Source organism: Macrobrachium rosenbergii, chromosome 1 (assembly GCF_040412425.1).
Source record: "Macrobrachium rosenbergii isolate ZJJX-2024 chromosome 1, ASM4041242v1, whole genome shotgun sequence".
Lineage (NCBI taxonomy): Eukaryota > Metazoa > Arthropoda > Malacostraca > Decapoda > Palaemonidae > Macrobrachium > Macrobrachium rosenbergii.
The window spans coordinates 49,214,627-49,228,825 of NC_089741.1; the positions used below are offsets into that span (position 1 = coordinate 49,214,627).

The window sequence follows — 14,199 nt, forward strand, 5'->3', positions numbered from 1 at the left end:
TTACTAGTGGAGGCTAGAGCTAAAACCCAAGTGATGAGGCATTTTCCAGTACAGTAATAAGCACCCAAAACTACCAAGGGTTCTGTTGTTAAATGATTCATTTTTATTGCTTTTGTTTTTGGTGTGATATATCACTTGTAAAAATTACAATACATGACTTATTTTTCTGTTTGATATAATTATTACTAATCATTATACCTATTATTGTTGTTATTATTATGCATACATACTATTGTTGCATGTATTTGCCACAAACCTTGAAGACCATGAATTTCTCTGAAACATTTTCACTTCAAAAATTATATGGATATGGTCAAACTGTAGAAAATGAAGCTGATAAAGCAACCAAAGCTGCAACTATCATGACATCTTGTGTATTAGTGGCTATAGAACATTTGTAAAACCCTTTGTAGTCAATGAATGGCAGAATGTTTGGATTAATGAATGTGAAAGCAAAAAATCAAAACGGATCAGGCCCAACTTTGTAATTTATCGTAAAAGAATGACAGAAAATATTGCACTGGTATGCTGAATCATTAAATATTAATACAAGCAATTTTTTTTTAATGCCAGTTTGCAAGGCTGGAACTGTAGCCATGATAACTAAGTAGAGCAACCACTGAAAAGATTTTTTTTTTTCAAATTAAGTGGACAATAGCATGGAATAGTTCTATTAAGTTCAAAAGCAAGTTCCCACAGAATAGATGGCTTATAAATAGAGAGGTAGAGAAGGAAACAGATAAATGAATATTTCGTAGAGTTGGAAAAACAAGAAAATATTTATTAGAGTTGCATCATCTAAATACTGTATACTGTTTAAACTGAGTTCTGATACTTGTAAGAGTGAAAGAGTGACATAGGTCTCAAAACTTTACCCGGAACACCAGACTGGTTAGATCTAGGATCACTAAAGCACCAGCAACAACAGTGCTTGTTTCTAGTTAGCATCATCATAATTTGTAAGTCTTGGTTCTCTCAGTAGAGGGTTGGATATGAAATCATTTCTATCCACATTTTGTCATGTGTACTTCCTGCTTGAAATTCCATCTGGTCCAGGTGTTCATATATGCCCGTCCTCCATAATTTTCTAGGTCCAGCTACTTCCTTTTCATCTCTCTTTTTCATAACACTGCCCAGATATATCACTCTGAGATCCCTGTCCAGTTTTCCAGCCTTGGAACACATATTAGCATCCTCATTTGTAATACAGTGCAATATACTGTGTAGCCTAACAGTTCTTTGATATGAACATAACTCTTACCATTGTTGCAATGAATGCATATGTAAACTAAGGTGTGTATACAGTATTAGGAAATAAAGAATGTAAAATTGCCTTTTTTTTATATTTGCTGATAGTCTGATACAATGTACTTTTGTGAGTCAATAAAGTGATTACTGTGTTATGTGTATTACTTGCAGGGTAATAAAAAATGGCAACGCATCGCAAGATATATTTTTGTGGAAGTATTAGGGCTGGTCGTGGTGATGTTGATCTTTATGGCCGTATTGTTGAAATGCTGAAAAAGTATGGTACAGTCTTAACACCATTTGTTGCAGACCCAAATGTTACACATTTAGGAAGTAATGAAGGTCAGTATATGAAAGCAACTTTTAAAAAGTGGGCTGAAGATTTGTGTGTTTATGCAGTTTTTATAGATTTTATTTAAAAGCAATTTTCATTTTAATAGTGGCTTATGTTGAAGTTTATTCTCCCCTAGATTGAGACATATGTTATATTACATTATTAAACTTGGTTTTGATCTCTGTGAAAACAGCCCATATATACTAATGAGATTTTAAACATAATTTTATTCATAAGTACAGTGTCTGTTCCCTAGTAATCATTGCTTGTCATTACATGTTTCATTAAAATATTAACATTTCATGTCTACTGATGAGGGAAAAATTTTGGGGGGGTAAATAATGTACAGGTATGTATATACATCTGAAAACCCTAACATTGAACTCTTAAAAGACAATGTAATGGTATTTGATTGGGGTGCAGATCAAACATGTCAAAGATGGCATGATACATTTGGTGCCTGTGAAAACCCTTACTCACAGAAATAAATGTTTTCTTGAATTACAAGCATCAAGATAAGAATTTTAGTGTCCTTTATTTCATAGAGAGCCTATCAAAATCTTTTACTGTACATGCAAAAATTGATTAGAGACAACAGTGAACAGTCTCTATATACTTAACTTTTACAGTAAGCCCTGGTTTTTTATGAAGCCCTTTACTTTTTTTAAACAATACTTTTCAACCTTTACAGGCAAGGCAAAAACTGACCCAGAGATACATGATAGGGATATGCGACTCTTGACAGAATGTGACGGTAAGTATTTTGTGCAGTTCCTTTTTTCTTCAGGGTTGAAGGAGGTTCTGTAATATTCCTTGAGTTTCATACCTTACTTGTTGGTAGCTGTATTGTTAGTTTTTAACGATGAAATGGCTTGAAGATAATTATTGCATATGCTGGTATATTTACATTATAGAATTTAAAGTGTCTCAATTTTACCAAAGACATTGGGAATACACTACATATCTGAAAAATTGCAGAGACATTGGGCATACACTACACAGCTTAAAAATTATAACGATATAATCTATGACAAAAAATTATGGAAAAGTATTCTTTTAGTTGGCTTTACACTTATGAAAAAAGCATTCTCTATAAATCTTTAGATTGCTTGTCCCCCCTAGGAGGGTAGTGCCGTGCCGTCAGTGAACCTCATGCAGTGCACTGTAAGCATTACTTCAGGTTCTTTGCAGTGTGCCTTGGCCTCTAGCTGCAACCCCTTTGGTTCCTTTTACTGTACCTCCTTTCATATTCTCTTCCATCTTACTTCCCACCCTCTCCTAAGAAATGATTCATAGTGCAACTGCGAGGATTTCATCCTGTTACACCTTTCAAACTTTTACTGTCAATTTCCATTTCAGCGCTGAGTGACCTCATTGGTCCCAGTGCTTGGCCTTTGGCCTAAATTGTATATTCATTTCAATTCAATTCAATTAGATTGCTTGTTTGACAGGCATGATAAGTATATGTACATGAAAAATTGGAAACTACTACCGTTTATTTATACTGAACTGTACAGCACTGTCATGTCAAACTTATTTAAAAGCAAATTATTATATCTTTGTATGTTGGAAACTTGAAGTAAATAACACCATACTGTGGGAAAAAGTGGCTAAAACTGCTGGGATTATGTATGAATGTGTTATAAGTGTGTGAAATTTTGTAGGTCTAAGATTGCTTTCATATATCCTTGAAATGAAAAATAGACATTAACATATACATTTGGAAAAAATATCAGAAAATGGATCGGATTTCAAAATTTCCTAAGGAAATAAAATAAGCTAGTTGTAAATACCACACCTTGGAAGGTTTAAAATTACACATTGTCAGCAGTGCATAATTCTAATAAGTTAAGAATGCAGTGGCAGTGTTTTGCTAATTTACTGTCAGTCAAAAAGAAACAACAAGAGGTCCAAAATATAGATGCTAAAACTTCAAATGTTCCTTGCCTTACAGTGGTTAAGCTTAAAATATTTTTACTTGGTGGTGCAGTAGCAGTTAGTAAGTAATAACAGCTATGGATAAATAAAAGAAATTATTAAAATATATCGGCGAGGAAAGCTTACCAACCACTATGTACAGTATATTTTTACCTATCCATATTGTCATTGAGCATAAAATTTTTTTATCCAGTATAAACTACATTAATATAGTAAAGAATTATGTTTAGAAGTTATCAGCTTTCCAGTTGCTTTTTCCATTAATATGTTTTTATTGTTCAAGTAATTCTAGAATGCAGTTTTGGCTATTAAATGTAATGGTCTACATAAATTTTACCCTTGCCTTGTTCATATAAAGTTTCATTGTTTACACAGTAATGTTTGATTAGTTACATTTACTTTGTGTTTACAGCTACCACCGTAACAGTTCCTTTTTGTTGTCTGTTGTGCTCATTATTAAGTGATGTGGATCTTGTTCTTTATAGTGTGTTATATTTAAAACTTATTCCCTGTAATTTTTTGCTTAAACATACATTTCTTGATGGGAGCAGCAAGTTCTGCAGCACATTAACTTTCTGGTGATCTGATGATGCGAAACACGCTCAATACATTTTTTGCTTTAAGTGCTCCGATGACGCGATTTCCACATCATCCTTGAGTTGATTTTGGGGGAAATTCACCAAAAAAAAAAAGTCATCTGGTAAAAACGAGGACAGCGCCCTTGTGTGGGCAGATCTTAGACCTACAAGAAAACATAAACAGGAAACCGATAGGTATCTTGCATGCGCCACAGTCCTCCCGCAACTAAAGCACTTCACCTCCTATTTTGACCAAGTTAAGCACGTCTATTTTAGCACTGTCACGTTTTTTGCTGTCGCCATTTATCTGCGTTTGTGAAGTGCTTTCGCTTTTGTTATTGTTATAAAAGTGTTTGCAAGTGGTTGTTGAGTATTTTGAATAATATTTAAAGTGTTTTTCAATAAGATAAATAGTGAAGAATTTACTTCTTTTTTTTTTTACATATATTTCTGTCTTTCAACAACATTTCTGTCTTTCAGCTTCAATTGCTCAAGTTTTTCTGGGAACATTTATTGCTTTTACGTGGGCTGTTTATAGAAAATTTATTCAAGTTTCCATTGCAATTTCACTTTTTCTGAGTGATATTCATTAATGGTAATTACAAAAAATGTAACGTGAAATATGAGCACTCAAGAACACAGCCAAGCCGCTGTGGTTCGCCTTAGGTTTACGAAAGTGCGTGAATAATTTTTTGTACGCCTGTTTGCATTTGTAAATAATCACTGTGTATGTACAGGCAGTCCCCAACGGTTGCTTACGATGTACGCTTTTCAAATATATTCATCAGAAATTATTTCGGCTTACGCACGCAACGGCCAAAATGGCAGAATAATCATAATTTGAAGGTTTTTTTGATAAAACTCAATAATAATGTATCGTTTTCAATGCACCCAGAGCATTGTAATCATGATTTTTGAATGGCAAAATCCGGTTAAAGAAATACTGTACTGAATGGCATAATGTAAAGATAACGCTTGCATAAAAATCTTTAGTGAACACTGACTTACGTGAAAAAAACTTACATCTATGACCTTCAGCTTCTCTATTATTTACTGGGAAAACCTATTGATTTTATGTAATATATATATTTAGGAAATTTATTCAGCTTTCCATCGTAGTTTTCACTTTTTTCTAGCATTATTTTGTTACCGAGTAATTATGAAAAATGTCAGCGTATATATATACTCGTTGAACGCTGTAGTTCGGCTGGAATTTATGCATCTGTAAATAACTTCATTGTGCATATATTATATATCATTCGAACAGCCATTCTTTGTACTTTATCGTGCTGAACAGCAAAATGTAAAAATATCAACGTTTCCATATAATAATCATTGCTGTATATTTTCTTGGAAAAAAATTGTCCGTAATCTAACTACAGTTGCTCAGTTTTATTGTAACAACACACATATCTTTCTTTTGTGCATTTTATAGGAAATTTATTCAGCTTTCTATTGCCACCTTTATTTTTTTCTATCTTTATTCCTTACTTAGGTATGATACAAAAGTTAACATGAGTTGGTTGGAAAATCTGATAATTGCACTCTGTAAAAATGCCGAAAGTTCAAACATTTCCACACAATTTACTTTCCGCGCGAGCCCCACTTTTCCCTCCACGGCATAAGTCATGTAGCAGGTACGGCTATAGGAACCCCCGTAAGCGCAAGAGGGTTAATGTCTTCCTTGAAGAATGATTCCCATTTACAACCCTTCATGTACCTCTTGTGATGATTGGTTCACCAGCAGAGTAGGTTTAGGCAGTGGTGTGCTGTCAAGGAACATTTTGCTTCCTTTACTGGCATGGTGTTAGACTCGCCCTGCCAAGACTGCCAGTGTCTAGTTGTGAGTAGCTATCCGCCTGTATGTCCCTTTCTCCAGACTTCTGGACTTCATGTCCTCAAAATAGCCTTTTACAAGTATCAACCCCAACTGTCTACTCTCACTTTTGCAGATTTCTTCTTGTCTCGAGGGCCTCCCAGCTACTCTTGAGAGGCTCAGTTCTCAAGTTGTATCTGCTCTTCAATTTCAGTTCATTGACTAGTTTGACACTAAGGTACAGGAGTTGATTGCTGCTTCTTGTGCTGAAGCAAGTTCCTATAGTACCTTGTGATCTGAACTTCCTCATATTGTTGTACATTTCAGCCAATATATCTGTAGTCCATTTGTCAGTCTTTGGTTCAGTGTATCTAGTCCAGAGAAGAGTTGCTGGTTCAGTGTATCTAGTCCAGAGAAGAGTTGCTTATACATCACTTTCATAGCACTTCAGGCACTCTTCTTGGGCCTCTGAGCATTAATGACCATCTTGTTGGGTTTCTGCTTCGGTGTTGTGGCCAACACTACCACTGCCATCGCTTATCTGTGGAATCAAGGAGGAACAAGGTCAGAGTTGTTTTTCTGCTGGTTACAAAGATCATCGTGTGGGAGCAAAGGGAAGATGTCACCATTGTGCCTCTATTCATTTAGGGAGTCCACAGTATAGTGGCAGATGCTGTAAGCAGGGTGGATCAAGTTGTTTTATTGGAGTGGTCTTTTTACTCAAGGTCCTGTGGTAGATGTGGGGAACTCCCTTTAAGAACTGATTTGCCTTGTAATTGCATGCTAGACCTCTTTACTAGAGACCCAGTAGTTTGGGTAGTAGTTGCCATCTTCAGGTATGGGACAACCTGGATGCTGTTGCATTTAGTCTGTTTTGTCTGCCGGTAAAGTTTTGGTCCTCAGTGAACTTTAGATGACCTTCATCACTCCCTCTTGCCCACAGCAGGAGTGGAATGTCTTGTGGTTTTACCCAGGCCTCTCTTCTTTGGTGTCTTCAGTTGTCTGATTTCCCCAAATTTCATTCTCATCCACAATCATGGCATTTTCATGTGTGGCAGATATCAGTTTTAGTCTTAGAAAGATTGGATTGGATTGGATTGGAATATAGAATTTAGGCCAAAGGCTGGGACCTATGCACTTAGCCTTAGAAAGAGGCTTTGTGGAGGTTGTTGCGGACATTGTTGCAGCTCTTACAGATATTTCTCCACAGTTCTTAACAAGCAGAGAGGGCTAGATTTGTTGCTTGATGCAATGAAAGGGGTGCTTTTCCCTCAGAAAAGCATTCTGCCTCTAAGTCTGCTATCATGAGTTATCACTCTACCTTGTGTCTTCAGTCTTCATTCAGCAGTGCTTTTACTCGGGCAATGGCAAGAGTATTTCTGACCCTTTGTCACTTCAAATAAATCAGTTCTTGGAGTTTTGGGGAAAGCTTGAATTAGGATTTGACATTAGTTTTTGTGTAGTCTTGCTAAGCTGTCTTACAAACCTTTGTCATGTGTTTGAGATTTAACCCTGAAGACTGTTTATCATGTGTCTTTTAGATTTAACCCTCAAGACTGTTTGTCATGTGTCTGAGATTTAACCCTCAAGACTGTGTTCTTGGTTTTGCTCTCACCTATTTTGAGTGTGGTTGCATACTCGCTTTTCATTTACGAGAAGTTTCCCACCAGTCACTGGTCCTGGGGTGGTCTCTTGTATGTCCCAGATTTCATAGCCAAAACTCTGTCGTCTAGCTGGAATGATATTTTTTTTTTTTGGTCCTATTTCTGTGCCTACTTTTCTTCTTAAATTTACAAAGTACCTCGAATCTTTGTGTCAGTGACTGTGGCTGTTTTGGTCCCAGATGTTTCCCAATCATTCAGTCAAACACTTATTAGGCTTTAGGGTTACGGCTGTTATCAGTACAAAAAAAAAAAAAAGAGAAATTTAAAGTGGCGTTACGTCACCAGGCAGTTGGACACATACCCAACACAATTACAGAAGAGAATGCAATAAAAGTTAACCCATAAAATGTTTTGTCTGAATGTCCAGATTTTAATTGACTGCAAACGGCAAGTACTGGATGCAAATCCCGTGAAGAAATTTTGTTAGTCTTCATCTGTTTCAGTACATCTAATTATTTTGTATAATGTTTTAATTTAAGTAAAACCTTTTATCTTATTCTTTTTATAAGAAGCCCTGTTGGCCAATCCTATGAGAATTAAGATTTCTGATTTTCTGGTCTTGCCAAACTATTTTTAATTTTTTAATTGTTCATGATTACAGGTTTGACTTGACTTCTGTATTTTTCTTAAGAAGTCGGGTATTGATTTTGTCAATTGTCTTTTACAGCTATTGTGGCTGAAGTTACCCAGCCATCATTGGGTGTTGGCTATGAAATAGGAAGAGGAGTAGCTATGCAAAAGAAAATCTTGTGTTTATATCGACCACAACCAGATAAAAGTGAGTAAAGCTTTGTTTAGTTTTCAGGAATAATTTCATGCAACACCTGGAATCTAGTGTCGATCTAGATTTGTGCCATTCTTCTTTTTCACTAGGAATTTTGTGATTTAACATCACATAGAGACCAAGAAAATTAACATTTTTACTCACTTCAATTAGGGATTGTCTTGTTTTTTTCATGTGGCATATCAGGAGCTTTCATGTAATTAGATGCTAAATAATGTAAAGGTTATGTTACCAATCTTGTCAGCCTTAAAAAAAAAAAAAAAAAAAAATTCCAAACTGAATGGTTCAAAACTGTATCACATTAGATTTAAAGCTTTACAGGGATCATGACTGACTGTTTACTTACTTGGTCATCCTTGTGAAAGTTTAGTACTGTACCATTCAAATGTATTTTGAGAATTGAAGGCAAAATTTTCACTCAAACTTTTTGTCTTTCCATAATATTATCATTCCATATTTTTTATTTCTATGTAGAATTAATTGATGCTGTGGAATTACCCATAAGAAATGGAAGGACATAGGAAAAATACTTTCTAGAAGTTACTGAAGAAAACTTTATTTCATAGACTGCAAGAACTGGAGAAAAAGAGCCAGATATTTTATTTGTGAAGAATCAGAAATTTTTTCTATAAAGGGTTACAAACATAGCACACAAAATTACAAAGGTATTAAGGCTGTGTAGCAGTCAAAACTCGTGAATACAGTATGTGCAGACTTGATTATAAGAATATATCTGTAATAGAAATATAAAATAAATCTAAATAAAATTACATAAATAAAAAGGAATAAAAATAAGTAAAAATAAAAATATCCAAATAATAAAAAAAGTAAATAAATAAAATTAAATTAAGATAAACAAAATTAATATAAATAAATATGGATAAAAATTAATAAATACAAATAATAAATAAGAACTAAAAATAAATAAAAAGATAATAAAAATATTTTTAAATAAGTAAATAATAAATAGATAATCAATAGACCTTGACAAAGTACTTGTTTGTGAAAGGCTTTGTTGAGCTTACTGGACTGTGAACCAAATTTGTGAATTAAGACATATAAGTGCTCACTTTATAATCTTGTGGTCATAATTTTATCAACTTATATACAGCTAAGACTGTAAAAGCAAGGAATTTTGGTGGACTGCCTCAAACTATGAAATATTTGTTGCATTCAGTGACCCTTCCCTCAGTATCTGTTTTTATGGCTCATACCAAACATCCAGGTTAATGACAAAGGATTACAGCTGCTGCAGCAATGTTCACTTTTTCATGAGCATCATATAATATCAATGTACGGTGGTGCTCAAAAGTGATGTTGCATGATTTCATAGGATTTCAAGTCTTAAAGATTAGTAACGCACAAAAATCAGTGAGAACTTACTAGTCTTCATTAGAATATGTCTCATAAGCCTTGATAATAATTCTTAAGATTGTTTATTATCTTCCTGATATAATTTCAGCATTTCAGGTATTAAGATCCACCATCTGTTTTCCTCCAAAGTAGTGATACTATTAAAATAAAACCTGCAGTAGCTTATTTAAAAAAATTTTTCTGCAAGTTAGGGCTGTAAATTAATATCACAACATACAGGGCAGTTTAATAATTCACAGAACCATACATTTGACTTCCATATAGTCCATTGCTAATAGTAATGTTGCGTTTTAAAGCAGTGAAGAAAATACAAGTCAAGACGTCTTCATAAGTACTCATGCTCCACTTGTGTCAAATAGAGCTAATCAGCTTAACAAATCAAAAGATATGAGGATTAGAATTCCTCCTAAAGTTGAATTCATCTTGATTATATATAAAAAAGAATTATGCATAAATTAAGATTATTTAGAATGTGCTACCACAGAAATTTGTAATGTTCAGTGACTATAAGTGCTATAGAGCCCTTCATAACTATTGCCATAGTGTTTTTATTATTCCACAAATTACACATGAAGCCAGTGTAAATTTTGAAATATACTTACTCATATAGGCTTATAAGGAATTGAAAAAGAACCAAAGCCGTAACTACTCTGACCAGATCAAAAGTAGCTATTCCTGTCAATGATTATTTAACTTACTTAGAACATTCTTAAAATACTTCAGTTTTAACAACAAACCATATGAATAATAAATTAATCACATTGGATTGCGGCATTCCCCGCATTGCAGAGTGCCATATTGAAGTTATCTTCATTATACATTTTTCCAGTTATGTTTGATGAGTTGCCATATATTAAAAAATCTAAATTTCAGCATTAAAAATTCACGTAGGGTATGAATGTTAATCATATTCACTTGATACATGTATTTTTTAATATTAGGCCAACAAAAATTGAATTTTCGGTTTTTTCCCTCCTTTGGATATGCTTCATCCTTACATGTTTGGGTTTGACTCTATCCTATAAGGGTTAGAGTACAGTACTGTATTTTTATTAATAATGAAATACATATTTGAATATTTGTTTTTGCAGAATATCCCATTCTTAGCAGAATGTTGCAATCTCTTTTGGTTTAACTGCTATTTTTCCAATAACAACACCATGTTTTAACACAGGCTTTTACTTGCTGAGGGTGAAGAAAGCAGGCTGTGGAAAAATCCATTGATAGCTATAGATAGCACTTTTCACAGTAGTGTGAATATGACCACTTTCCAAGACCTGTATGGGTCTTGTCTCTCTTCCCATGGATCGTCCGCTGCCTTCACATACCCTAGAGTATTTGACATTCGGATTGGCTCGAAAGTGTATACTACGCCTTCCTTTTTGGTTCCCTCAACATTCCTCAATGACTCAGTTGTAACATAGACTGGAGTCGTCAGAAATTGTCAAGTGCTTGAGACTCGTCAGTACCTATCCACTTATGGAGGAGTACACAGAGAACCAAGTGTGTAACAGGTAGAAATGTCAGAGCCAGGACCGATCCTCTTCTCCTCCTAGTCACCATCAGTATGATATTTAGTGGGATCAGTCTTAGCCACTGGCCATGTGTACAACCAAGTTTTTCAATAGCTTCGAGAGATGTCAGTGAAGTTCTCCAGTTCCTTTGGGACCACAGAAGCAATTGAAGGTGTCCCTTTCAAACCCCTTTCCCTTCCCAGAAGAGTAAGTAAGGGTAAGAGGAAGGTATAAGATGCTAAGACAGCTTTCCTCCCCATGTGTGACTGCTGGTAGGGGAGTGCCCATAGCCGTAAGCATCATATTATGGTGGTTGAAACCTGGGCAGTGGATGTCCTTCAGTAGGATATCAACTTCCCTTCATGTTCGTACCACTCCTCATCAACCGTCCGGTTCATGTCCACAAATTCATTCCGGCTCGCTGAAGAATCTTTCCCTGTGGGGAAATGGAAGGCGATGCTGAATGCATACGCTGTGGAAATTTTAACAGTCCGGTTCCTCGATTTTTTCAGCTGTCCCTCTCTTGAAGAGAAAGTGATGGGTAATTGGAAACCAGCCGTACATCTTTCTTTCCTGACCCATTTCAGCAGACTCGGTTCAAGATAGAAATGACACTCACTCGGTATTTGCAACCATCAGAAAGTCAGACTTGAGTCCTTTGTTGGGTTTGAAGGACAAGTATTTCCAGTTTTCACTCATCAATCCTACCGCAAGTCTCTCTGCTTCATTTCCAGGGGAGACTTCACATACCCCTTCAGAGCAGACAGCTCCATGCTATCTGTTGTGAGCTTCCGACCTCTCCCAACATATTCACGACTTCTCACCTTGGCTTCGAATAGGGCACGTTTGTTCAGGGTACGTCTCCTGATTTATATTGATGATCGATTGTTTCTGGCAAGCACAGATGCTCAGCGTTTCTAGGACAGGATCGACTTCTTGGATTTGGTCGCAGCCTGAGAGTTGCATGGACATGAGAAGTCCTAACTCTCACCCAAGCAAGAATAAGTATCTGTGAGGCTGAGATACAGCAGTGAGGTTGTCCTGTCTTTACAGGGGCAGCCAGCTTGGCAGTTGCAAGTCATTCTTGGTCACCTGTCGTCACCGGGGAGTGCCGGTTCTCCATGGGCGGGCTTATCCTTCATTCCCTTCAATGCAGATTGAAGGGTTCCTGGTCATCGACAAGGAACTCCGTTTTCCTTCCCTTCCTCTCTTGGAAAAAGAGAGACAGGACTTAGTCAAATGGTTAGAATGTTGTTACATACTTCCCCTCCGGAGATACTAAGTGCCTCAAGGCATCAACCAGAACTGCAGTCACCTGCACTTAATAGGTTGGGTTGGGCTGGGTTGGCCAACCTAACGTAACCTGCACTTCAATATCCCAGAACTTCTTACCTCTTCAAAAGTCTCAGGATCCAAGGACAAGTGCTCTGTGGTGTTGATAGGCAACGGTACCACGGTAGTTCCATAGTCAACTAGAAAGGGGCTAGTGTTCTTTCATCTTCTCACATGGACGGTGCAGATACAAAGGTAGGCAGTAGCACACTCGGCCAACAGCCAACCAGACACATTCCAGGCAAGATGGATGTAATGGCAGACAAATTCGGTCACTAGGGTCGGTGTTAGGGATAGTTGGTCTTGGCACCTTGACATTCCAAAGGATAGTTTGACCTTTGAAGACAGCCCAGTAGACCTTCAATTTTGACACACCGAAGCTATTACTATTTGGCTCTGTCTTTCTGGATTGTGGGCATAAATAGCCAACAGCCATACCACCTCTTGTCTAATCAGTGAAGTAAAGTAACGTTGGGTCTGGTCAGTACTTGGACAGGGACCAACTGGGAACACCAGATGCTGTTGGCGTCTGTGAAACTAATTTCACATCCATGGTACAAGTCTTAAAGATTGCGCCTTCCTGTTGTTCTGATTTGCCAGGTTATCAACAGGGTGTGACTATTTCAGATCTAAGGACCCTGGTGGCTCTGTCAACAGGGTATGACCGAAGGCTGTCTGCATTACGACCTGGAGGACTTGACCTTGAAATTCAAGCCTGAGTGCCAACGACTCCTTGTTAGTTCCGGCTCGGTCAAGAAGTGGTGTCCAAGAGCACCATTTCTTTTGACTTCGTGTGATGATCAAACAGATGTACTCCACAGCTGACATGGTGGACAACAGTACATTCTGGGCAAGATTTCACAAGGTCAGGGGTAATGGTCTGGCCCTCACATTCAGGAAGAACCTGTCAGACAGGCACTAAGAACAGGAATATGGTCATGACAGACCACATTCACCTCCTTTTTACCTTTGGGACAATGCTTAGCAGTCATGTAGTTCACCCAGCTTCCCTTGAGGACAGGTGGCATCTTGCCCAAGGTGTACGGTTGCAAAAGAGAGGGTGTCTGTGGGACTAGCCTCCTACCTTTCTCTTCTCTTTTGTACCTTCCTCTCCCTGTGGGCAGGATGACGGTTAGCAAGCAGTCACATGCTGGATGGGTGTGCATGCAGATTTTCTAGATGACTGAGTATCCTATCTATAATCTAGCTCAATTTGGATTAATAGATGCAAGTCCTACCCTCTCTCTAGCAAGGGGAGAGAGGAACTGACAATGAACAAACGTGTTAGGTATCGTTATCTTCTGCTTTACTGTCCTTGACAATATGGGTTCATCCAAGCCTTCTTCGAATCAGTGATGCTACATCCCATTAATTCAAAAGGCCCAGAAGTCTGGCGGTTGAACATCACACGTTCAAGAGATCAGAGGCATGGGTCTCCTTCTTTCGCTCTTATGACCAAGAAGAGAGGCCCCAGGTGAGGTGAACTACCAGTCAGTTCAGAGATTTGCTCAGAATCCTCTCACCAAGAGATAAGTCTCCCATATGTAGTGAGAGGTAAGTCTCCCATATGTAAAGACAGAGGGGTGATATATGTATAGGAACAAATGACCAATTTTT

The 14,199-nt window shown here is 37.0% G+C and overlaps 1 protein-coding gene across 6 annotated transcripts in view; it reads left to right on the plus strand.

The window, feature by feature from the left end:
• LOC136836329 (5-hydroxymethyl-dUMP N-hydrolase-like) overlaps nucleotides 1-14,199 on the plus strand; it is a 53,610-nt gene that overhangs the window by 36,915 nt on the left and 2,496 nt on the right. For all 6 annotated transcript variants that reach the window (XM_067100778.1, XM_067100600.1, XM_067100691.1 and 3 more), the window contains exons 2-4: nucleotides 1,420-1,590; nucleotides 2,274-2,336; nucleotides 8,246-8,356. In XM_067100778.1, the coding sequence (XP_066956879.1) occupies nucleotides 1,431-1,590; nucleotides 2,274-2,336; nucleotides 8,246-8,356 (334 nt within the window). In that variant the 5' untranslated portion in view covers nucleotides 1,420-1,430. The remainder of the gene's footprint in view (nucleotides 1-1,419; nucleotides 1,591-2,273; nucleotides 2,337-8,245; nucleotides 8,357-14,199) is intronic.